The sequence below is a fragment of the Heterodontus francisci genome, chromosome 10, assembly GCF_036365525.1.
Source record: "Heterodontus francisci isolate sHetFra1 chromosome 10, sHetFra1.hap1, whole genome shotgun sequence".
Classification (NCBI taxonomy): Eukaryota; Metazoa; Chordata; class Chondrichthyes; order Heterodontiformes; family Heterodontidae; genus Heterodontus; species Heterodontus francisci.
The window spans coordinates 105,333,508-105,359,399 of record NC_090380.1 but is presented as its reverse complement, the minus strand read 5'-3'; the positions used below and the strand labels follow the sequence as shown (position 1 = coordinate 105,359,399).

Below are 25,892 nucleotides of genomic sequence, written 5' to 3'. Positions count from 1 at the left end.
TTGCCATTCAGCTCCCCAGTTATTGAAACATAAGAATGTCAGAACAGAAGAAACAGGAGCGGAGGTAAGGCCATTCAGCCTATTGAGCCCATTCCACCATTCAATGAGATCACGGCTGATCTTCTATTTCAACACCATTTGTGATAAAACATAGGTATAATAGACTTAATTAGATAGAATTTAGATAGAATTAATACATTATACCTTTTAGAATTAAAGATTGAATAAATGGTCAGTTTTCAAGACTCACTGAAATCCCCCTTTAAGGGCAGAATTAAAAATCCATAAACATCCCTGTTACAATAGAATGTGAACCAGAAACACCTTTTAAGTTAAAAAAAAATCCATTCCAAGGTCTTCCAAGGTTCCTGCTACAATTGAATTAGAAGATGAAACACACTGAGATATCCTATGTGAGGTCAATACTGATAACTATAAACTTAATTAGTTGATAGTGTTAGTGATATAGGCAGACTGACTCAAGAGGGTGGTACAAGGTACCATAAAAAGACAATTACAGATGATAAATTACAAAATGGAATGGTACTTACAAAAACAGGTGCCAAATAAACACAATTACAAACATTTTGACCAGATAAAAGCTCACAACTTCAAGAGAAGGGAATTTCCATCAAATAAATTAAGTGAGTATAGTAGCTAATGATATTGCTACATATGGATATCAAAAGCAGGAAAAAAACACACAGAAAGGTAACACCTACATTCTAAAAGATGATATGATAGACTAGAAACAGTATAAACATGAGAGTTCTGAATCAAAAAACCAGAAGTATTGAATTCCTCATCAGTGCTTCTCAACCTCTGGCTGACTGCATGACAAGGGAATTCTGCTCTTAACTAAGAATGTTTTATCTTGTTCAGCAGGAAGGCTTACTCGGAGAATTTAAGGTAAAAGTTTACTTTAAATTTTGATGGAGATTCTAAGATATTTTGCTGTAACATTTTCAAGGTTGAACTTTTGAATTCTATTTTAGAAATAAGATTATGTTTTACATCTATTAGTAATCTTTGATAGTGTAATATACTTAGCCACTTAAAGTACATTGTATGTTCAACTCTTTAATAAATATATAAAAGTTAATAAATCGACTCATGTAGCATGCTGTATACAACTACAAGAACCCCCTCTCTGTGTTTCCTTAAGTGGGGAGACACTTATTGAAGAGAGTTTCCCAGACCCTTATAATATCTGGGATATTTATGACTTATGAATTATTTTTTAAATAGGTTATCCGAAAGATGGCAATATTTTCTGTTAGTTTTCTTTCTTTGAGGTAAGACTAGTTCTGTTCTTCAGACCCAAACAAGTGTCTGTAAGAATCTGTCTAGTTTGAACTTCATTAAAGGAGACTTATAGGGATGTACGCTTGATTTGGTTTAGTCCCTATAAGGGGTTAAAGTCATAAATCACTTCACATTTTCCTGCACTATCCCCATATCTGTTGATGTTTTTAATATGTAGAAATCTAATGATCTCAGTCTTGAACATACTCAACGACTGAGCCTCCACAGCCCTCTGGGGCAGAGAATTCCAAAGATTCACCACCCTCTGAGTGAAGAAATTCCTCCTCATCTCAGTCCAAAATGGCCTGCCCCTTATTCTGAGACTGTGTCCCCTGCTTCTAGACTTCCCAGCCAGGGGAAACATCCTTCCTCTGCCAACCCTGTCGAGCCCTGTAAGAATGTTGTATGTTTGAATGAGATCACTTCTCATTCTTTGAAACTGCAGAGGATAAAGGACCTGTCTATTTAATCTTTCCTCACAGGACAATCCTTCCATCCCAGGAATTGGTTTGGTGAACCTTCATTGCACTCCCTCTAAGGCAAGTGTATCTTTCCTAAGGTAAGGAGACCAAAACTGCACATAATACTCCAGGTACAGTCTCACCAAGGCTCTATATAATTGCAGTAAGACATCATTACTCCTATACTCAAATCCTCTTGTAATGAAGGCCAACATACTATTTGCCTTCTTAATTGTTTGCTGTACCTGCATGTTAACTTTCAGTGACGCATGAACAAAGACACCCAAGTCCTTTGAAATTCAACACTTCCAGCCTCTCACCATTTAAGAAATACTCTGTCTTTCTGTTTTTCCTACCAAAGTGAAGAACATCACATTTCTCCACAATGTATTGCATCTGACAAATTTTCGCTTAGCCTCTCCAAATCCCCATGAAGTGTCTTTACATCCTCCTCACAACTCACACTTCCACCTAGGTTTGTGTCATCTGCAAACTTGGAAATATTACATTTAATCCCCACATCCAAATCATTGATATAGGTTGTGAATAGCTGGAGCCCAAGCACTGATCCTTGCGGATCAGTCACAAGTCACAGCCTGCCAATCCGAAAATGACCCATTTATTCCTACTCTGTGTTTTCTGTCCATTAACCTGTTCTCAATCCATGCCATTATATTCCCCCAAATCCATGTGCTCTAATTTTGTTTACTAACCTCTTGTGTGGGACCTTTATCAAAAGCTTTCTGAAAATCTATATATACCACATTCACCAGTTCCCCCTTATCTGTTCTGCTAGTAACATCCTCAAAAACTCCAACAGGTTTGTTGAATATGATTTCTCTTTCATAAATCCATGTTGACTCTGCCTAATCCTACCATTATTTTCTAAGTGTCCTGTTGTCACATTCTTGATTGTAGATTCAAGCATTTCCCCTACGACTGATGTTCGACTAACAGGTCTGTAGTTCCCTGTTTTCACTCTCCCTCCTTTCTTAAATAGTGGGGTTACAATTGCCACCTTCCAAACTGCAGGAATTATTCCAGAGTCTATAGAATTTTGAAAGATGACCACCAATGCATTTACTATTTCTACAGCCACCTCTTTCAACATTCTGGAATGTAAATCATCAGGTCCAGGAGATTTAGCTACTTTAAGCCCCATTGATTTATCTAATACTATTTTTTTTATTAATATTAATAGCTTGCAACTTTCACTTACACTAGTCCCTTGATTCTCCATTATTTCCGGGAGGTTTTAGTACTTTCCTCTGTGGAATTGTATTGAACTGTTTAAATCATTCTAAAAGGGATGTGACCTGCATTATTTTAAGGTAGGGCAGGGAAAGATGCTGGTGATATCTTAAATATGAGATAAAGACATCTTGCAAAATATTTGTAGCAAGTTACGCTCCCATTTGTAATTACTGCCCGGTTTTGTACCTTGCCTACGATAATCAGCCACTTCCTGTGACGGTGTCAGAAGGTGGAAAGTGGGCAAGGTTATGAGTTAGCCAATAAGGTTGTCATCTGGCCTGGGTTTGTTTGAAAATTTCTTCAAACACTCACTTATAAAAAAAAATCTTGTCTATTCAGGGAATGTGGGTGTAGCTGGAAAGGCCAGCATATGCTGCCTATTCCAAATTGCCCTCGAGAAAGTAATGATAATGACCTTATTGAACTGCTTCAGTCTGTGTGATGAAAATGCTCCCACAGTGCTATTAGGCAGGGGGGTCCAGGGTTTTGAACTGAGTGGCTTGCCAGGCCAATTCAGATTAAATAACCTGCTAAGAGTTAACCACATTGCTGTGGTTCTGGAATCACATGTCGGTTAGGCCAGGTGAGGAAAGCAGATTTTCTTCCTTAAAGGCCATTAGTGAACCAGATTTTTTTTAAATTCTTACATGGCATATGAGTGTTGCTGGCAAGCATTTGTTGTCCATCCATAATTGTCCTTGAGAAGGTGAGCTGCCTTCTTGAACTGCTGCAGTCCATGTGGTGTGGGTACACCCACAGTGCTGTTAGGAAGGGAGTTCCAGGATTTTGACCCAGCGCCAGTGATGGAACGGTGATATATTTCCAAGTCAAGATGGTGTGTGGCTTGGAGGGGAACTTGCAGGCGTTAGTAATCGCATACGTGTGCTGCCCCTGTCCTTCTAGTTTGGAAGGTGCTGTTGAAGGAGGCTGCAGTGCATCAGTGCCTTTTATAGCAATCTAGTAGTTTCATGATCACCATTACTGATACTAGCTTTTTATTCCAGATTTATTTAACTAACAGAATTTATTTTCCCTGGCCAAGTATAATAGGCCAGTAATTAATGTCTGCACTATCAACATGTGAATGCAGAATGTGGCTGTCTGATATTCCACTCTCTACTATCTTGTTCCAATTACACTGGAGGGGGGTGGATGCATGCGGGGAGGGAGTGTGTGTAGTGGGGGAAGGGGGGGATGGTGTGTTTGTTTCCAGTCTTACATTTGCAGAGTGTACCTTGAGTCAGTAAGATTCAGCATTTAAAAGAGGCCTGGTTCCCATCCAAGCACATCACTGTTGCAAAAGCATGAGTCCAGGAATAACATTTGATGGCTGCTCTGATAGTTCACCCATGTCAAGGATAATGCAATCGAGGAGGGTTGGGTTGAAACACTGGTGATGATCAGAGCACACTATCCCTTGGTAATGGCAAAGATTCTATCTTGCATATTTCAGTGTCAATTTCTGCCTTATTATGTTTCAATGAAGTGACTTGGAGCATTTCATCCATGTTAAATTGGTATGTTGTTGCAATCCAGTCTCCAACTTCATCATACTTCTTGCATAATGGCTTTGACTGAAATAATTATTGTGGCAATACAGCACCACACCCAGAAGAAAGTTCAAATTTTACTCACCGTTGATATACTTGCGATACAGAGGCCCAAGTGATACTGTTCTTTCTGCAACAACTTCAGCATTCTCAACTGCAAGCGAGCCACTGCATGACTGTTTAGACAGAAAAGCATGAAACAATAAGAATCATTTTGCAATAAGATATAGCAACAAATTGTATTCCCAATCCCAGAATGACCACAAATACCCAGGTCTAGGGAAACAAAGCAAAGATAATGCAACAGGATCATTCAACATGGTCTATTGCAAAAATAAATCACAGTGGAATAATTCTTCTTACTAGAAATATGGCAGCTTTTACGGAAAGCAATACAACTTCAACAGTAAAATGTCTCAAGCGTTATCAAACAATATTTGACACTGTGTCACAAACGGACATATTAGAACAGGTGACCAGAAATTTGGTCAAAGAAGTGGGTTGATGAAAGGTCAATGACCTGAAACGTTGGGCTGAGTTTGAACAGCGCCCCCAGGGATGAGCTTGGAGATAGGGGGAATGTAAAATGATGAGGGAAAGCGGGGGAGGGTGGAGTGCCCGTTGCCATGGAATTATATCAATGGCGGGGAAGGTGGAAGACAGGCTTCCCACCCATAAGCCAATCGAGGCTCTTAACTGCCGAATAAGAGCCACTTAAGGGCCTCTTCCTACCGCCGCTGGCATTTTACCAGCAACAGGTGGGCCCCCGTCACATGGGCAGACCACACAGTAAAACCTGGCAGCTTCCCTGTGGGCTGGGGTGAGGGTGGGGTCCTTCTGATTGGGCACTCTGTGACCCATGGAGGGGCACCAGTGGCAAGGGCCGCTACGGAAACAGCACCCCATCCTCACCAACCAACCACCCCCCCCCCCCCACACACCCCTTGCCAACGCCTTCCTGATTGGCCCCGGCGACCTCCGACCTCACTTACCTTGCAGGGAGGTCGGCATCCATCTTTCCGGTGGCACTACTGAGACCGAAGAGCTGCTGGCTCTCTGATTGGCCAGCAGCTCTTAGAGGCTTTTAAAGGGACGGGAGCCCCAGCATCAGGCAGTCAATTGCCTGAGTACTGAAAAATGCAGTCGGAGGTCTCCCAAACAGCCGAGGTGGGGTTGCCCCTGGCTTTCCTGCCCAGCATTGAGACCCCCCACCGCAACAACAAAATTCAGCCCAATAACTTTGTTTCTCTCTCCACAGATGCTGTCAGACCTGCTGAGTATTTCCAGCATTTTCTGTTTTTATTTTAGGTTTTCAGGAGTGTCTTAAAGAGAGAAAGAGAGAGAGGTAAAGAGGCAGAGAGGTTCAGGGAGCAAAATACAGAATTTCAGACACAGGTAGCTGAAAGAATGCGATAAATGGTGAACAGATAGAAATTGAGCGCTCACAAGAGGCCAGAATTGGAGGAACTCAGGTATCTTGGAGGGTTGTGGGGCTGGAGGAGATTACAGAGATAGGGAGGGGCAAGGCCCTGGAGGGATTTGAAAACAAACATGAGAATTTTAAAAGCAAGGCATTGCTGGACTGGAAGCTAGTGTAGGTCAGCGAACACAGGGGTGATAGGGGAACAGGACTTGGTGTAAACATACTTAAAATCTTACTGAAGTATATTTCTGCCTTGTCACAAGTTACTGGACAGCTTCATAATGGTGAATGCCATTGAAGATGCCATTAATTTTGTCAGCAAATTCTCAGCCACTCATGTCTTCAGGAATGAAAGGGAGAAATTTGGACAGCAAAGAACAAAAAAATCAGAAGTGCATATTTTTCTTCTCAATTTTAAAAAAATTGTTCTTTCAGTCACTAGCTCACCGAAGAAACAATTTTTTTCAGCAGGAACATATAATTTAAAATTTAAAATTTGTAGGGGGTAAAATTTAGTTGCCCCCAAAAATGAACACGGGGAGCACAATGCAATATTGACCCACGCCTGTTACTTCTGATGCAGACAGTGCACCAACTTTGTACTGCCTGCTAATTAACATGATTGTCGCATTTAGTCAGCACTAACCATGCTATTGAGCAGCTGCAAGCCTCAGCAGGGAGCCCAAAATTGTGAGCAGTTAGCACCACTTAAAGCCAGCCTGCAGCTCTTAAAGTGAAGATGAATTCTGGCTGGAGCAGCTGCTGGAAGTCATCCTACAACTGATTCTGACCTGAGAACACTCAATAATAGCGCAACATAGGAGAACGTGGGCTCCCAAGGTGCTCCCAAGTAACAATTTATACTGTAGGAGAAAAGAGAGCTGATTGGTTGGCAAGTTGACTCTGATTGGTCGAGGCATTGCCATGGAGAAAGCACCAGGGAACTATTGTCCCCCACCCTTTTGTTTAATTCAAAAAAGGTATAATGCCTAAATATGTTCCTATTACCTGCAGAGGACAGATCCTTGCGTATGAAGATATGTAGCTAAATTAAAGCAGAATTGAGCCACGTTGCAAGCCCAACTGATAATCTTAAATTGGTCATAACTGTAATGCTAGCATACTCAGAATTGTTCGGTAAGTGCTGTTCAATCACAGAATCACATCTGAAGTTAGACGTTGGGCTGAATTTTGTTCTCCCCCAGGTGTCGGGTTCCATGGCGGAGGGGGCCTGAAGATGGTCCGCCATGGGTCTTGCCACCGGGAGGGCCCGGCCCAATCCTCCTGGTGGTGGCAAGGCTCCGTGACCACCCCCACCCCACCCCACCACAGGGCAACGGAACCGCAATTTAAGTATCCAAATGAATTAAATTAATAAATTTGCGATCATGAGGGCCCGCTGCGATCTTTGGCGCAGCGGCTGGTACTCCCGCGCCATCAGATCCCCGTCCAGGGAAACGCGGCGCCACACTGGTGGGGAGGGGGAGGAGGTAAGTTTTGTCAGTGCGGCGGGGGGAGGGGAACGGAGTCAAATTTATGTAATGGGTGGAGGGGATGGTGGGCAGGATTGAACTTTAAACTTTCTGCAGTTTGTGGGGGGGGGGGGAAGGTCAGATGTAAAAGGGAAGTGTTTTGTTGGGGGAAAGGGCAAATAGTTGTAGTAATTGCTATTGAGGGGTGGGAAAGGGGCGTTAGAAATTTATTTATTTAATTTTTGGTGGGTAGGACTTTAAAAATTTAAATTGGGCAGCAGGGCTGGCTGTCATTTAAAAATGGCACCAGCACTTGCGCACAGGCAGCTGACACCATTGCCGGGGATGGATAGCCTGCCCTCTCCACAAGAATTCTAGATTTGCCCAAGGTGCCAACGATTGCAGTTCTGGATGTAGACAGGGTGTACATCAGTGTAACATCAAAGCTTCTTTGACAGCACCTTCCAAACCCTTGGCTTCCACCACCTAGAAGGACAAGTGCAGCAGCAGTACCCAAGATCCCCTCCAAGTCACACAGCAAACCAACTTGGGCACTATTGCTGTTTCTTCCTCATTGCTGGGTCAATATCCTGTAACCCCTATCTAACAACATCATGAGACACATGACCGGATGTGTGTTCTGCCTCACCTGACTAAATGCCCAGTCAACAATTTCTTTTACAAGGTAGGAAAGCCACAAAGCCACAGAATCGCTACATTTCATCAAAGCCAAATCTAAGGTTTGTCTTTCTTTCTATCTCCGTGGTACATGTGACATACAAGCAGAGAACATTTAATATCTTGTGTAGAGCCAGTCCTGCAGTGTGAAAATCTCCACATGAAGAAATAAGAAATAAATTGCATTTATATAGCACCTTTCATACTCCAAAGCATTCACAGCCATGAAGCACTTTTGAAGTAGTCACTAGGGAAGGGTAGGACAGCAGTTATGTTACTGGACAAGTAATCTAGAGACCTGGATGAATGACCAATGTTCAAATCCCATTAAGGTAGCTGGGAAATTTAAAATCAGTTGATAAATAAATCTGGAATTTAAAAAAAAAGTATTAGTAATGGTGACCATATAATTACCAGATTGTTGTAAAAACCCAATCTGGTTAACTGATCCCCTTTAGGGAAGGAAACCTGCTGTCCTTACCAGGTCTGGTATTTGTGTTACTCCAGACCCACAGCAATGTGGTTGACTCTTAACTGCCCTCTGAAATAGCTTATCAATCCACTCAGTGTAGGGTTAGTAGGTTGGGGCAATAAATGCTGACCTTACCAGAGACGCCTACATCCCATGAATGAATAAAAATAAACTATTGTGTGGCCTCCAATTTTCACACAGTATGGTCCCAGAAACAGTAATGAGATAATTGAACAGATAGTGATTTAGTAATATTGCCTAAAGGATAACTATTGGTCAGGACATAGAGAACTTCCCTGCTCTTCAAATATTGTCATGGGATCTTTACATCCACCTGAGAGGGCAGATGGGGCCTCATTTTAATGCCTCATCCAAACAACATCTCTGACAGTGCAGCAATCCCTCAGTACTGGACTGAAGTGTCAGCCTAGATTTGGTGTTCAAATTCCCAGACTGTGGCTTGACCCACAACCTTCTGGCCTCCAAATACCCAAAGGAATAATTTGTTAACTGGAAAAAGAACAATTTTCTAGTCTGAGATCAGAGATATCAAAACGGCAGCCATGGGATCTATGCTGCAGCAAGCTCAGGCTAACCAATCTACAAGGCACCAGTCCATGTCTGAAATGGAGCAGCAAATTTAAATGGTTAGTTTTTAACCTAACACGGAGGCAGCGGAAACTGGGGTTTTGTGTATTCCTTCCGTGTCTTTTATTGTAAGCATTCATTCATGGCTTGCAGGACCTGAGAGTGAAATGAAATGATCCAAGGAGACAAAGCTATTCAGCAACCCTGCTCCAGAGTCAAGATTATTGATCCTACCGGTTGGCACGTAGTCCTGTTGTCTTCCAGGCAGACCTGAGTCCAGCAGTGTATGTAGACGAAAGGCATGTTAATGAACGAAAATACTTTCAGAGTAAAATTTGCACTGGTGGAGTTTCCGTTTTCAGATATTCTTGTCTGTGATTCTGGAACTGGGCATCTGAAAAAGAGTAAACAGAACTTAAGAGATAAGTGGTTAAAATTTACATAATAAGAGTCACTGATATTGGACCAATTCCTCGTGATGAATTTCTCCAACTCCCTCTACAATGTGTTTTATTATTAACCTCATTTCTTCATCCCAAGGTTCAAGTGCTGCAATGGTAAAAGGAGGAAGCAGGATCTTGAGAGCTCTATTGGGGAATGCACTGCCCATTGTAGACCTGAGTCAATTAGACCAGGAAAGTCACAAGTACAAACCCTGGTCTATGCTGATTTGATTGTCCCAGTGGCAATATGGGTACTGTATCAGGCTATGCTAGAGAGAGGGAAAGGAAAAACAGAGCTTCCACTCCTCCTCCCTGTGACTCCTGAACAGTGGGCATGAGTGGACATTTGGTGAGGACAGGATCTCACTTAGCTGTGGTATTCCCTCCTCCCCCACGATAGAACAATCTACCAACAATGACTGTACAAGTATGGGGAATGGCCACTTGGGCAAGGAACTGAAGGACAGTTGTTTGCCCATTCAATGGTACCCAGTGAAAGTCAATACATTTAGGCCAGAGGAGGATGAGGAGGAGGCAGAAAAGGGGAGAAAATAGAAACATCAGGAAAGAAGGTCAATAAAAACTTACATTTTAGTACAGCACCAAATCAAATATCAATTAAACCAAAGGGATAACCCCAGATTTATGGGGATGACCTTCATAGTTCATGTGCAAAATTGGACTTCATGAATGAATTTGAGTCCCATATTGGTATCACACTCCATCCTTCATATATCCTTGGTCATCCATCCCTTACCCGCTTTTGATTATAGTGTATGAAGCATTGCTGGTTGAATTGTTGTTTGGCGTTGCCCAGCACTCTGCAAGGATCAGCTTGGCTCTGCTATCTGATGTTTCAATTGATACTTGAATGGACACTTCATCTTCAGGTGTTAAAACAGGCTCTTCTGATAGGGCCTGGCTTCCGCTGAATGTCTCAATGCTGGCCACGTAGTTTCCAGTTCCTTCTAGGCCAATCCTATTCGTCCTTGAAACAAAATAGTTGACTTAGAATCTGAACTCCTACTGCATAAGATAACATTTTATCAGCAAACGTTTTATTTTGTGGAGACACAAATAGAAAATAAACAGAGCCAGTAGCACAAGAGGGCACTGGTTCAAACTGGCAAAAAAAGGCAAACTTAACCCCAATTCAGGAAGTTTTTTGTACAAGTGCTTTGTCAGAGATATTTAAAATTATGAATGGGTGTGAGATGGTAGATAGAGGCAGGCTGTTTCAAGTAGTTGAAGGATCTCGAGTGAGGGGACAATGATGTAAGATGTAAGAGATTACTACTTTATTTTTAGACTTGTAAGATTACTTGTAAAGTAATCTTTAAAAGGACAGAGAGCAGGAGAAAGGTTTTTACACAGATGGATGTGAAGCCATGGAATGCACTATCAGAGTTAGTGACTGAAGCAGCGACTATTACATTGAAGAATAAGTTTGATAGGTGGTTGAAGGAATGGGGGATGAAGGGATATGGGAACCTGGTGAGAACATGGGGTTAATTCTATTCTCATGTGGCAGATAAACACCAACATGGACTAATTGGGCCAAGTGATCTATTTCTGTGCTGTAACTTGTGGAATAGAGTTCTGGGTGGGGTGCTGGAGGCAAAACACTTGGAGACATTTAAAACATACATGGATGTTGAATGAACTGGTAGCAGGGTTACACCCATAGAAAGATTACGAAACAGAAGGAGGACATTCAGCTCATCGTGGCCATGCTGGCCAAAAAAAACTAGCTGCCCATTCTAATCCCACCTTCCAGCACCTGGTCCGTAGCCTTGCAGGTTACAGCGTTTCAGGTGCATGTCCAGGTACCTTTTACTGCATGGATGAGCACAGATGGAGTGAATAGTTCTCCCAGATTCATACCTGCCCTGTAACTTTGTAACGTCTACGACTGTCACCAGCCACAGGCACCAGTCACTGAAGACTGAACAGCATGTCAGCATGAAAGCAAGAGTAGGGCGAATGCTGAAAGTTATGAGGTAAGTGGACAGAGGCATATTTTGGGCTCTGTGACTCACAAGGCTTGGAGATCGAAAAGTGATAACATCATTCCTGTAGTTGAGCAGTGGCATTTGAGGTTTTAAATTTAAGCCACTTACTGTGCTGGGAAACAGGAGTATGTCCAGTGTGAATCACACTCATTGTAGCATTAATCAACCTAAAATGTTTACAAAGTGACACCTGACATCGCAGCCCCCCCCCACCCCACTCCCTCCCCCCCCCACCACTGCCGACATCATCAGAGCACTCCCAGTTTCGCACATGTGCAGAACAGACGTTTGCTGCCGGAATGGTGCTGCGCATGCGCATCCTACGTCAGCACCCAGCTTGCCACGCGAACACGACTAACGGGCGCAAGCACACGAATTAGTCATTCGTCGCTTGTCACTCCCAACACTCGGCTCCTTCACGCTACTGGTCCCCGCTTCCTCCCGCGATCGCAGTCTTTTTTCCCCACATGGGGGAAGAGAGAGAGAGTTGCAAGATAGGCAGAGGAAGGGAGGGGGACTGCGAGCGGGAGGGAGCGGGGAGCAAATGGCCGTGGGGGAAGAAGGGGCGAGGCCACGGATTCTGTTGTAATGCACACACAATCCCGCACATGCAACTATCCTGGAGCTCAGGTCTAAACACAAAGCTCACTGAACTAATGCTGGATCAAGTTGTTGATTTGGCTCTTATTACAACACAGAAACAGCTCTCTGCCGGTGTTCATGCTGAACACGAGCTCCCAAGATTTATCTGTTCCAATTTCCAAAATGGTAGAAATCTCTTTTTAAGATGCTCGCTGGTTTAAAATTCGGGTTTGTGTCCTGAAATAATCGTCAATAAAATTCATTAAACAACCCGTTGCTGGGAGCAGGAATGGGGACCAGAAGTGGCCATTTTGGTTTCATTTGTTTTCGTTTTTGTGATATATTGAGCAGCACCATCTTTGCTACTGGCAGCTGCCAAAATGTCGCATGTGCAAGTACTGCGCCACCTAGTGGTTGCATTGTAATCAAACGCAGCCAAATGTTTATTGGTACAGGTATTAACAGAAAGAGCAAACAACCGTGGATGTAAAGAAATTACTTAAATGTCAAATCTCTTACGTTCATTTCAATTTTCAAAAAATCTATTGATTTCCCTCCACTATCAACTGTCCAAATTGCAACAGTATTGAGGCAGAAAATGATGGGAAATGAAAGACCTATCACTATGTCCCCAGCCATGGTATCATCATCAAGAACTTTCCTGTCCAACCCCAACCAGGAAGTTGGCAACCCTCCACCCATCCACCCCCTGCCGTCCCTTCACTATCCACTCCACCACATGTAAATAACAAGGCTGGGAAGACAGCTGAAATACCAGCCTTACTCCTCAGCTACCATGGACCCCACAACCACTGGGAGACTCTGGGGCAGCAGCCGAACGTGCATCGAAGGCTCTTTTGGAGGGAAAGGGCACTACTAAAGGGCGCTGCTCCCTTTCATCTGCTATCAATCGCTTACCCTTTCTCGGCCTTAACTCATTTCCTTAGCCAGAATGGCAGGCTCATTTTTGATGGCAGGGATCTCATCAGAAGCCATTCAGTATAAGTAATGAACCCTGGCCCAGTCGGATGGGTTGGAGACATGGTGACAGCAAGGTGGTAGACAAAAGTCCCATGCAAATTTCCCTCTAGCAGCGAGCGAATCAATCCCTGAGGAAAAGTTAACACTTTGTGTTGATAGGGAGAGATGAAGAAAGGTGGAAAGAGGTTCTTGTGAAGCATGAACACCAGCACTGACCTGTTGTGCCGAATGACCTGCTGCTGTGTTGTAAGTTCTATGTGATTTATCTAGTAACTTCTCATAAAATCAAAATTCTTTGGAGTTCTGCATGTCCCTATCTCTATCACTCTCTGAATTTAACTAATGTCCCTCATGTATATAGTATCCTTCACCATCACAGGTTAACAAAAAGATCTAGCGTGAATATAAAGATGAAAATTGCTGCCTGATACCATTTCATTCTCATGACATGCATACTGGCAGACAGGCCTAGCTAAGCGCTGACTGTCTCAAACGTCACTGAAACAGGAAACCTTACCCATTTGGAGTGTAGCCAGCAGTGAGCAAGAGGCTGTTGTCAAACGTACAATTTACAGGAACCTCGAGGTTAGCACCAGCAGAGTCTACACTGGAGGAAGGAATGTTACGAAGTGTTGTTTTCACTACTGTGTGCGTTGCATTCTAGAATGAATAAATGTCGCCATCAAGTAACTGTCAACGTATACAACAATAACTTGCATTTATATAGCATCTTTAACATAGTCAAACATTCCAAGGTGCTTCATAGGAACATTATCAAGCAGAATTTGACACCAAGCCCACATAAGAGATATTAGGACAGGTTGTCAAAGAGGCGTGTTTTGAGGAGTGGGAGAAAAAAGTGGAGAGGCAGAGAGTATTAAAAAGGAAATTCCAAAGCTTCAATGGTGGAGTGATTAAAATTGGGCAAGAGGACAGAATTGGAGGAATGCAAGGATTTCGGAGGCTGATAGGGTTGGAGGAGGACACTGGCAAGGTCTCTCAGTTCTGGTGCCAGAATAATAATAGCAAAACATGTTCAGTTTGCCACATATAACATGCCACCAACAATTCTTTTTTAAGCTTTTATTGTTCCCTCCCATTGACAGCAATGCCTGCTGAGACTCAGCTCCAGTGATAACAATGGTCTCCAATAACTTGGCCAAGTGGACATTCTCCATGAATGAGAGTCTACTTCCCTGAAGATTGACAGCCTCTGGGAGAGCTGAGCCCATTGCTGACCCCATCTGAATCTAATCCACACCTTTCCTGCAGGTGTCATGGGGCAGCAGAAACTGTGGATGCCTTTCCTCTCATTACATTGAGAATGCCAAAGTCAATTGCAATACCGCCCCAATTAAAATATTCAAGACAGGTTGTTGTTTAATCTGAAAGTCAGATTTCAAATAGCGCATAAATAAAAATACAACATTTTTTAATAGTTAAATATCTTTGGGACTTACATTTGATATTTGAGTTCCACACTCAGTCCACCCGACCTTGAGGGCAACATGAGTCAAGTTACCAATGCTCCCATTGCACTGCGAGTTCCCCAGGTAAAGAGAAGACACTGGTATCTGCTTCTCTTCCAGGAATGATCGTTCCATTATGACTGAGATCTCATGAAGTTTACAGTGTATCATGATCGATTGGGAAGCTGCTTCTACAGTTGTTGGGTTGACCACCATAGGTTCTGCAGTGGACATTGGAGGTTGACATAGAAGACCAAGAAAGTTCAGCTGAAATATTTACATTGCTCTCCTACCAGCCTCACACTTAGTTGAATTATGTTGAAACAGGCTGACTGTGTCAGTGCTCATTCCCCCACACAAGCAATAGGCCTAATCCTAGGTGCCCACCCTGTTCATATATCCTTTTATTTCCCCTTTCTTTCAATCACCTGTCTAGCACCTTCTTAAATGTCTCTGCTTTGAACGCTAAGCTTTGACATTGCATTTCACATGCTCTGTATAAAAAAATTCTCCTGCTCTCTGTCCTGAATCTCTTCTATTTAATGTTATATCAATGTCCTCTTGTTCTGGACCTCTCAATCACTGGAAACAGTCTCTTTGTATCTATCTTCCAAACCCGCAACCTCGACCAACTAGAAGGACAAGGGCATCAAATGCATGGGAACACCACGACCTGCAAGTTCCCCTCCAAGTCACACACCATCCTGACTTGGAACTATATCGCCGTTCCTTCACTGTCGCTGGGTCAACATCCTGGAACTCCCTTCCTAACAGCACTGTTGATGTACCTACCTCACATGGACTGCAGAGGTTCAAGGCAGCTCACCACCACCTTCTCAAAAGCAATTAGAGATGGGCAATAAATGCTGGCCTAGCCAGCAACGCCCACATCCCATGAATAAATAAAAAAAAAGTCTTGTCCTACTCCTTCATAATTTTAAATGTCTCCATTAAATCATCCCTTAATCTTCTCTGTTCTAAAGAGCCCCAATGTATCAAGTCTTTCTTTATATTTCTATTACATCATACCAGGCAGCATCCTAATGAATCTGTGCTGTGCCCTCTCTACTAACTCAACAACTTTCCTAAAGTTAGGAGCCCAAAACTACCATCAGTACGCTATCTATGGTCTTACTAGGGTTTTATATAGATTCAAATGTGTAAAATCCAAAAATTCTCCTGATAGAGGTACAGAGAGAACTTAAAAGAAATACAAATCATTTCTCAATTGTATGGCTAACAACAAGCGTGAAAAAAAACTGCTGGGATAACTTCAATTCTTTAAGTAAACCTAATAAAGATACAAAAAGTTGTCAAGAAGTGTGAACAGTGTTTTGCATGAGATTGAGCTGGTTAATGAAGTAAAACCATCAAAAATATGATGCATTGTCTCAACTTATCTTAAAAAGACACTCATCTTGAATGCATACTTGCTATACGAGTAACAAATGCATGAAAGGATGTGAATGAAATTCTCTGCTCTCTATTTTAATGGACGGTTAACATCTTAATTAAAATATTGGACAAAGGAATTTAATCCAAACATTGTATCACTACTAATACCACACAGTACGAGTTCAAGGCAAATGATGTATTGGAAAAAGGTCAGAGGTGAGCAGCAAGGAAAGTTCAAAGTTCAGAGTTGTGGATAGTGTGGAAGGCTGTTGTAGGTTGCAACGGGACATTGACAGGATGCAGAGCTGGGCTGAGAAGTGGCAGATGGAGTTCAACCTGGAAAAGTGTGAAGTGATTCATTTTAGAAGGTTGAATATAAATGCGGAATACAGGCTTAAAGACAGGATTCTTGGTAGTGTGGAGGAACAGAGGGATCTTGGGGTCCATGTCCATAGATCGTTCAACTTGCCACCCAAGTTGATATGGTTGTTAAGAAGGCGTATGGTGTGTTGGCTTTCATTAACAGGGGGATTGAGTTTAAGAGCCGCGAGGTTATGCTGCAGCTCTATAAGGCCCTGGTTCGATCACACTTGGAATATTGTGTTCAGTTCTGGTTGCCTCATTATAGGAAGGATGTGGAAGCTTTAGAGAGGGTGCAGAGGAGATTTACCAGGATGCTGCCTGGACTGGAGAGCATGTCCTACGAAGAAAGATTGAGGGAGCTAGGGCTTTTCTCATTGGAGCGAAGAAGGATGAGAGGTGAATTGATAGAGGGGTACAAGATGATGAGAGGCATAGATAGAGTGGATAGTCAGAGACTTTTTCCCAGGGTGGAAAGGGCTATCACCAGGGGGCATAATTTTAAGGTGATTGGAGGAAGGTTTCGGGGAGATGTCAGAGGTAGGTTCTTTACACAGAGAGTGGTGGGTGCGTGGAATGTGCTGCCAGCGGTGGTAGTAGAAGCAGATACATTAGGGACATTTAAGCGACTCTTGGATAGGTACATGGATGATAGTAGAATGAAGGGTAGGTAGTTAGTTTGATCTTAGAGTAGGTTAAAGGTTCGGCAGAACATCGTGGGCCGAAGGACCTGTACTGTGCTGTACTGTTCTATGTTCTATGTTCTTAAGGCTAACAGAACTGGATTTTGTTTTTAAAATACCACAGAGGCTGTGTGTGTTCACTGAGCTCATCTCAGCTGAGAGACGCCTCAGTTGGCCTCAGGGCTTCTGCTAGGAAGGAGGCGGAATAAACCACTGTTTCCTTGAACAAAGACCTTTGTGGAATATACACATATGCAGATGTCAGAGAAGCACAAGGTCAGTTCAGTTGTTAAATAAAAACAGAAAGTGTTGGAAATACTCAGCAGTTCAGGCAGCATCTGTGGAGAAACAGAGTTAACGTTTCAGGTCAATAACCTTTCATCAGATGCTCAACAGATGCTGCCTGACCTGCCGAGTATTTCCATCACTATCTGTTTTTATTTCAGATTTTCAACATTGGCAGTATTTTGCTTTTGTTTTAGCTTAGTTTTGGATAAATAGGCTGCTGAGCATCATTAGCCTAGACTTCCACAGGAAGAATGGGAACATGAGCAATAAAGAGATGGCGACATTGGTAACTACAGAGCTGCAGAACGGAGTGCAACTAATTGGATAGCACTTTAAGGTGCAATGGGCTGAATGGCCTCCTTCTCTGTTGTATGATTCCATGAATCTAACTAGGCATCAATGGTTTCAGATGAGGATGACCAAAAATTAGAAGACTTTTTTTTTTCAGGGCAGGGGACAGGGAATAAAAACTGAAGTTCATAGATTAATGTAACCATGGCCTGTGTGACAGTGGACAATGAAAGACACCATTATCTTCAGGGGACCTTTTTAACCAGGAATGTTTCAGTATTATGTCAATTGACTGCTTGATTGTGCACAGTGGCCTCGCTCAGAGGCAGATTCACGCTCTTTACATTTCAGGGAAGGTAGGGGATTACCAGATGAGGGGAGTGAGTCTATGATGGAATTATTATATATGGACACTGGACAGTGAACTTTGATGGGTCAACTGGCCATTTCTTGCTCTTGATTCATTAATGTTCTAATAGTTGCTTGGTTTAAAAATGCTTGGATCTTCCTAAGATTAAGGTGGCTACTTTGCTCTATTTTTCCTTAATACCTTTGCCCTTTCTTCATTCACAACTTTCTCCTCTTCCATCCAATCAGTGGCCTATTATCACAGCTTAGTAGGGTAATATTAGTCTTGGGCTTCAATGGGACTGAATATCGATCGGGATGTATAACAGACGGTCAATGTGATATCGCCCAATCTGCACCTCTGCCCAAAGTGAATTTCTGCCCTGGTGCTCCCTTGAAAACCACAGGCATAATTGCTCTGCTGACTTAGGGAGTTAGGTCACAGATCACCCATGATCTCTTTGAATGACAGAGTAGACTCAAGGGGCTAAATGGCCAACTCCTGTTCCTATGTCAGTTAGGGGCAAATTGACTCAGGTCAATTAGAGGTCAGACTGGCTTTCTTCCAATTGAGAGGAAGATATTTTCTTCTGCTAGAGAAGTTTCTTGGTACATTAGAAAAGACTGACTTCCGATCTTGTCATCTATAAAAGTTCTACAAATATTGGGGCTGGATTTTACATTTCCCCCGACGAAATCAGCGGCAGACGTAAACAATGGCGGTCCACCCGCGCGTACCGCATGTCATGGAACCGCCACAATATTCAGCGCAGCGGCTCATTTAAATGGCCGGGGTGGACTACCAACCCCGATAACGTGCAGGGGGCAGGCTGTCCAACCCCAGCAATGGCATCAGCCTTTGTGCAGGCGCTGACTCAATTTTTAAAAGGCTTCAAACCCTACATTTCAATTGTAATATTTAAAGAAATAGTGATTGAAAATTGCTTTGAAAAAATAAAATAAATGTTTCTCGCCTCTCTCCCACCCCCCTCAATAACCATATAAATCATTCCTTGCCCTCTCTCCCCACCCCCCCCGAAATACTTACCTTGTGCACCTGAGCTTCCCCCCCCCATAAAGTTCATAAACTATGCACTCTACCCTTTCCCACCATCCCCTACCCCAATCGGATGAGTTTGACCCTGCTTCCCATCCCCCGCCATCTCCCGCACTGAAAAACTTACTTGCTCCCGCCTCCCCACCAGTGTTCTGCCTCGGCTCCCCATCCGGGGGTGGGAGTGCTGACCACCGGCACCGATACCACAGCGGGACAGAAGGCAGAGGCGGAAAGGTTATTAATGCCTTTAAATTTATTTAAAATATGTAAATTTTGATCCTGTCGCCGAGTGGCGAGGGGACCACCACGAGGCCTCGCCTCCGCCATCAATATCGGGCCGGGCCGGGCCTTCCCAGCGTCGCCTCTCCCCGAGGCATTTTCCAGACTCCTGCGCCATGACCCCTGATGTCGGAGGGGCTGTAAAATTCAGCCTATTAACTTGTGTGATGGTCCGACATCTGTGACAGAGAAATCTGAAAACCAGTTTTTTAAATAAGTACTTACAGGTCTCCCGTGGAGTTGCTGATGATGAATCCAGGGATGTACCATTGTGTAACGGGAACCCTAATGGCAACAATCTCCTCTCACAGCTGAGGGAGATCGGCCATGCTGAAGAAAAGGTGTCTTCTTCAACACACCCACCAACAGAAAGAGATGATCTGTGGTGTGGAGTAATAGAAGTACACAGTGGTGTTTACAAGCAACTCAAACAAGGGGCTTGTCAAATTGCAGAAGAAAATGGATATTAGATGTACTGAGGGTGGCAGAGAGGGGAGGTGTCCGCAGGTTAACTAAGTTTTGCTAGCGATGATTCGTGTGCCTCTCAGAGCTTGCTTGTTTGGCCTTTGGATCGGGGAGGAATTTCCCAGTGTTCCATAAATTTTCTGGAGGAGTTTAATACTGCTAATCAATTGGGAAGAGCAATGCATAAGTTTGTATCAGCTAGCATACAGAATGTGCACTGATGGACCTGATGGCCTTTATTGGCCTTCTTTGCACACGTTCCTTGCTGGAGGGCAGAAGATTGGAACTGAGGTTCAGTCGGGGGTGGGGGCATTGGAGTGGTAGTGGGGGGGGGGGGCGGTGGAAATAGCGGAGGGAAGTCACATTGGCTGAATTGCCAAGAAAACTATTTTTTGGTCGAATGAGTTTGGTTAAGCATCGACCAATCAGCAAGGAGATAATTATTCCACAGATACAAAAGAAAAGTTAATTCTATTGGTTGATTTTTCCCACTGAGGATAGATGTTGCCTAGTTACCTCAGCAGCTGGTTAGATTAAAGCTGAGGACCTCTGGAAGAAGTTTGCTAGATCAGGACTAGTATCCTTAAGGATTTGATAGGGCAGCTAGAAAGAAATTATTTCCTCTGGTGGGAGAGTCTAAATCAAGGAGTATAACCTGAAAGTTAAAGCTCGGTCATACAGGGGCAATGTCAGGAAGTGCTGCTTCACACAAAATCTGGAACTTTCTTCCCAAAAAACTGTTGAGGCCAGGGGTGAATTGAAAATTTCAAAACTGAGATTAGCAAACTTTTATTAGGTTAGGGAATTAAAGGACATGGAACCAGAGAGGGTAATTGGGGTTAAGGTACATATCAGGCATGATCTAACTGAATGGCAGAACAACTTATGCCTGTTCCTATGTTCCTACCCGAAAGAGATGTTTGAAAATACGAAGGCAGCCACAAATGATCCGAACAAATGAAATTGAACTGCATTAAAAATAGTTAAATAGTAAAAAAATCCGGAACCCAGGTTTTACCTCTGCAATTTCTGCCAGGTCGAGCCGGGTTTACATCCACAAAACTGTCAGAGCAGCTACAGGTGTAAGACCCCTCCGTGTTGATACACTTTGCATTGAGTGAGCAGTCATTGTCTTCAAGTGAGGCGCACTCGTTATAATCTGTGGTCAAGAGATGAAAGGAAAATGAAGAGACAATAGTTTGGGTGACCTACCATGATTCACCATTGATTCTCCCGCTGTGCCTATATAGCAATAATAAAAAGATATCCTATAACCCTAGGAGTTACTGCTGCATACTTTGCTCAAAAGACTTTGCTGCAGGCACTAGGGAAATGCATGTGCTGAAATTAAGCTTTTCCCTGAGGCAGCTGAACAGTGAATTCCTACCAAATATCCCCAAGGTGACAACATCCAATCTTCACCTTTGCAGCTGAGATGAGGTTCTGAGAGCAGGGCAAGGGCATTCCCCCATGGAAGGAGGAGGAGGAGGAGAAATATAAAGGGGTCTCTAAACCTCTGAGGAACTGCCTCAGCTGCATTGTGCTAGAGGCCTACAGGCAGATCTACCTGTCTAGTTACTCACACAGAGGATGGTCTTCATCCCTGGAAAACCTAGGGATGATTTGATTTAACTTGTTTCATTGGTACCCATCAACCCAGTCAGACACATTCTCAAAGATTGAGTATTACCACCATTGACGGAGAAATGGACATTACCTGGAAGCCTACAGTGCGACTTCTTTACTGCTATTGGTAAGTTAGATCATTTTTTAAAACCTGCATTTATATAGCCGCTCATTGTAGAATGAAACAGCTCAGAGTGTGCCTTTGCCAGCTCTTTGGTAGACCTATCCAACTATTGTAGGGTATTCCCAAGCGCAGAGGCACCTGCCGTAAATATCATAATGTTTAAATATTATTTGAGTAACCAGTAACATATAATATTAGTGAACAGTGAGGAGGTTGCAAAGCACCATGGGGCTCAGTTAACTTGACCACATTCCACAGGAGCTGAGTAATCCAATCTCAAACAAAAGGCTAATTAAAATGAAAAGCAGACGCTGACAAAGGTGCTAACAATTGTAACGAGGTGAAGATAAGGGGGTATGGAAAACATCATGAGCAATCCCCTATCTGTGTATGGGCCGGTCATGCAGCCCCTTTATGTCTAGTAACCGCTTCTATTGGCTCTAACCGGTCAATAAGGTTCTGTCCCGCCACAGTCTACCTGCTTCAATGGGTGCTTGGAGCTCAGGGTCATTGCCCGAAAGGTGGACTGATCCACCGCACCAAACAACACGAAAAAAGGAAAGAAGGTACCAGCCCTTCGCTTTGCAAGCTGGAACGTCAGAACTATGTGTCCTGGCCTGTCGGAAGACCTTACACAAATCAACGACTCTCGGAAGACCGCCATCATTAACAACGAGCTCAGTAGACTCAATGTAGACATTGCAGCACTTCAGGAGACTCGCCTCCTGGTGAGTGGATCTCTAGCAGAGCAAGACTACACCTTCTTCTGGCAGGGCAGGGATCCTGAAGAACCAAGACAGCATGGAGTGGGCTTCGCCATCAGAAACTCCTTGCTCAGCATGATAGAGCCTCCCTCAAATGGCTCGGAATGCATACTGTCCATCCGACTGCTCACCACCTCTGGTCCAGTACACCTACTTAGCATCTATGCTCCAACGCTCTGCTCCCCACCTGAAGCTAAAGACCAGTTCTACGAGCAACTCCATAATATCATTAGCAGCATCCCCAACACCAAACACCTATTCCTGCTGGGTGACTTTAATGCCAGGGTTGGGGCCGACCATGACTCATGGCCCTCCTGCCTTGGGCGCTATGGCGTTGGAAGGATGAATCAGAACGGGTAGCGACTACTTGAGTTGTGTACCTATCATAACCTCTGCATCACCAACTCGTTCTTTCACACTAAACCCTGTCACCAGGTTTCATGGAGGCACCCAAGATCACGTCGTTGGCACCAGCAAGACCTCATCGGCACAAGGCGAGCCGCCTTAAACAGTGTTCAAATCACACGCAGCTTCCACAGTGCAGACTGCGACACCGACCACTCCCTGGTGTGCAGCAAGGTTAGACTCAGACCAAAGAAGTTGCATCATTCCAAGCAGAAGGGCCGCCCACGCATCAACACAAGCAGAATTTCTCACCCACAGCTGTTACAAAAATTTCTAAATTCACTTGTAACAGCCCTTCAAAACACTCCCACAGGGGATGCTGAGACCAAGTGGGCCCACATCAGAGACGCCATCTATGAGTCAGCTTTGAACACCTGCGGCAAAAGTACGAAGAGAAATGCAGACTGGTTTCAATCTCATAATGAAGAGCTGGAACCTGTCATAGCCGCTAAGCGCATTGCATTGTTGAACTACAAGAAAGCCCCCAGCGATTTAACATCCGCAGCACTTAAAGCAGCCAGAAGCACTGCACAAAGAACAGCCAGGCACTGCGCAAATGACTACTGGCAACACCTATGCAGTCATATTCAGCTGACCTCAGACACCGGAAACATCAGAGGAATGTATGATGGCATGAAGAGAGCTCTTGGGCCAACCATCAAGAAGATCGCCCCACTCAAATCTAAATCAGGGGACATAATCACTGCCCAACACAAACAAATGGACCGCTGGGTTCAGCACTACCTAGAACTGTACTCCAGGGAGAATGCTGTCACTGAGACTGCCCTCAATGCAGCCCAGCTTCTACCAGTCATGGATGAGCTGGACATACAGCCAACCAAATCGGAACTCAGTGATGCCATTGATTCTCTAGCCAGCGGAAAAGTCCCTGGGAAGGACAGCATTACCCCTGAAATAATCAAGAGTGCCAAGCCTGCTATACTCTCAGCACTACATGAACTGCTATGCCTGTGCTGGGACGAGGGAGCAGTACCCCAGGACATGCGCGATGCCAATATCATCACCCTATATAAAAACAAAGGTGACCGCGGTGACTGCAACAACTACCGTGGAATCTCCCTGCTCAGCATAGTGGGGAAAGTCTTTGCTCGAGTTGCTCTGAACAGGCTCCAGAAGCTGGCCGAGCGCATCTACCCTGAGGCACAGTGTGGCTTTCGTGCAGAGAGATCTACCGTTGACATGCTGTTTTCCCTTCGTCAGATACAGGAGAAATGCCGTGAACAACAGATGCCCCTCTAAGTTGCTTTCATTGATCTCACCAAAGCCTTTGACCTCGTCAGCAGACGTGGTCTCTTCAGACTACTAGAAAAGATCGGATGCCCACCAAAGCTACTAAGTATCATCACCTCATTCCATGACAATATGAAAGGCACAATTCAACATGGTGGCTCCTCATCAGAGCCCTTTCCTATCCTGAGTGGCGTGAAACAGGGCTGTGTTCTCGCACCCACACTTTTTGGGATTTTCTTCTCCCTGCTGCTTTCACATGCGTTCAAGTTCTCTGAAGAAAGAATTTTCCTCCACACGAGATCAAATGGCAGGTTGTTCAACCTTGCCCGTCTAAGAGCGAAGTCCAAAGTACGGAAAGTCCTCATCAGGGAACTCCTCTTTGCTGACGATGCAGCTTTAACATCTCACATTGAAGAGTGCCTGCAGAGTCTCATCAACAGGTTTGCGGCTGCCTGCAATGAATTTGGCCTAACCATCAGCCTCAAGAAAACGAACATCATGGGGCAGGACATCAGAAATGCTCCATCCATCAATATTGGCGACCACGCTCTGAAAGTGGTTCAAGAGTTCACCTACCTAGGCTCAACTATCACCAGCAACCTGTCTCTCGATGCAGAAATCAACAAGCGCATGGGAAAGGCTTCCACTGCTATGTCCAGACTGACCAAGAGAGTGTGGGAAAATGGCGCACTGACACGGAACACAAAAGTCTGAGTGTATCAAGCCCGTGTCCTCAGTACCTTGCTCTATGGCAGCGAGGCCTGGACAACATATGTCAGCCAAGCACGACGTCTCAATTCATTCCATCTTCGCTGCCTCCGGAGAATACTTGGCATCAGGTGGCAGGACCGTATCTCCAACACAGAAGTCCTCGAGGCGGCCAACATCCCCAGCTTGTCCACACTACTGAGTCAGCGGCGCTTGAGATGGCTTGGCCATGTGAGCCGCATGGAAGATGGCAGGATCCCCAAAGACACATTGTACAGCGAGCTCGCCACTGGTATCAGACCCACCGGCCATCCATGTCTCCGCTTTAAAGACGTCTGCAAACGTGACATGAAATCCTGTGACATTGATCACAAGTCGTGGGAGTCAGTTGCCAGCGTTCGCCAGAGCTGGCGGGCAGCCATAAAGACAGGGCTAAAATGTGGCGAGTCGAAGAGACTTAGTAGTTGGCAGGAAAAAAGAGAGGCGCAAGGGGAGAGCCAACTGTGTAACTGCCCCGACAAACAAATTTCTCTGCAGCACCTGTGGAAGAGCCTGTCACTCTAGAATTGGCCTTTATAGCCACTCCAGGCGCTGCTTCACAAACCACTGACCACCTCCAGGCGCGTATCCATTGTCTCTCGAGATAAGGAGGCCCAAAAGAACAAAAAAGAAAATAATCGATGTATATAATCGATAATCGTTGTGATTGGACCATGTCCGCCTGGGATGGGCTGAGTAACTGTTTGAAAATGTATAAGTATGGATGATTTTCCTTGGTTCAGTGGAGAGGCATCTGGACAGCCCAGTGACCTGCTCCCCGCCGGCGTAACTAAATAAACTGTTTGACATTGGAGCAGACCTGAGTGTCGAGTGATTCTTCTAGATTCATTCCCGCTAACACAACTAATCCCACACCCCTGTCCTGTCCCAGAAATTTGTTTCATTCAAGTACTTTTCCAATTCTCTTTTGACTGTTACTATCAAACATCCTTCCACCACCCTTTCAGGCAGTGCATTGCAGATCACAACAACTCTCTGTGTAAAAACATGTTTCTGCATGTCACCTTATTATCGCATTGTAAAATCTCAAAGCACTTCCGACACTGAATTACTTTTGAAGTATAATGACTCTTACATAGGCAAAATTCAACATTCATT

The 25,892-nt window shown here is 44.1% G+C and overlaps 1 protein-coding gene across 1 annotated transcript in view; it reads right to left on the bottom strand.

The window, feature by feature from the left end:
* Positions 1-25,892, bottom strand: part of umodl1 (uromodulin-like 1) — a 122,095-nt gene that overhangs the window by 5,451 nt on the left and 90,752 nt on the right. Inside the window, exons 23-28 of the mRNA XM_068040011.1 lie at positions 20,875-21,015; positions 14,682-14,911; positions 13,739-13,881; positions 10,404-10,634; positions 9,438-9,597; positions 4,656-4,746 (exon numbers count right to left, since the gene is read on the bottom strand). Of these exons, the coding sequence (XP_067896112.1) occupies positions 4,656-4,746; positions 9,438-9,597; positions 10,404-10,634; positions 13,739-13,881; positions 14,682-14,911; positions 20,875-21,015 (996 nt within the window). The remainder of the gene's footprint in view (positions 1-4,655; positions 4,747-9,437; positions 9,598-10,403; positions 10,635-13,738; positions 13,882-14,681; positions 14,912-20,874; positions 21,016-25,892) is intronic.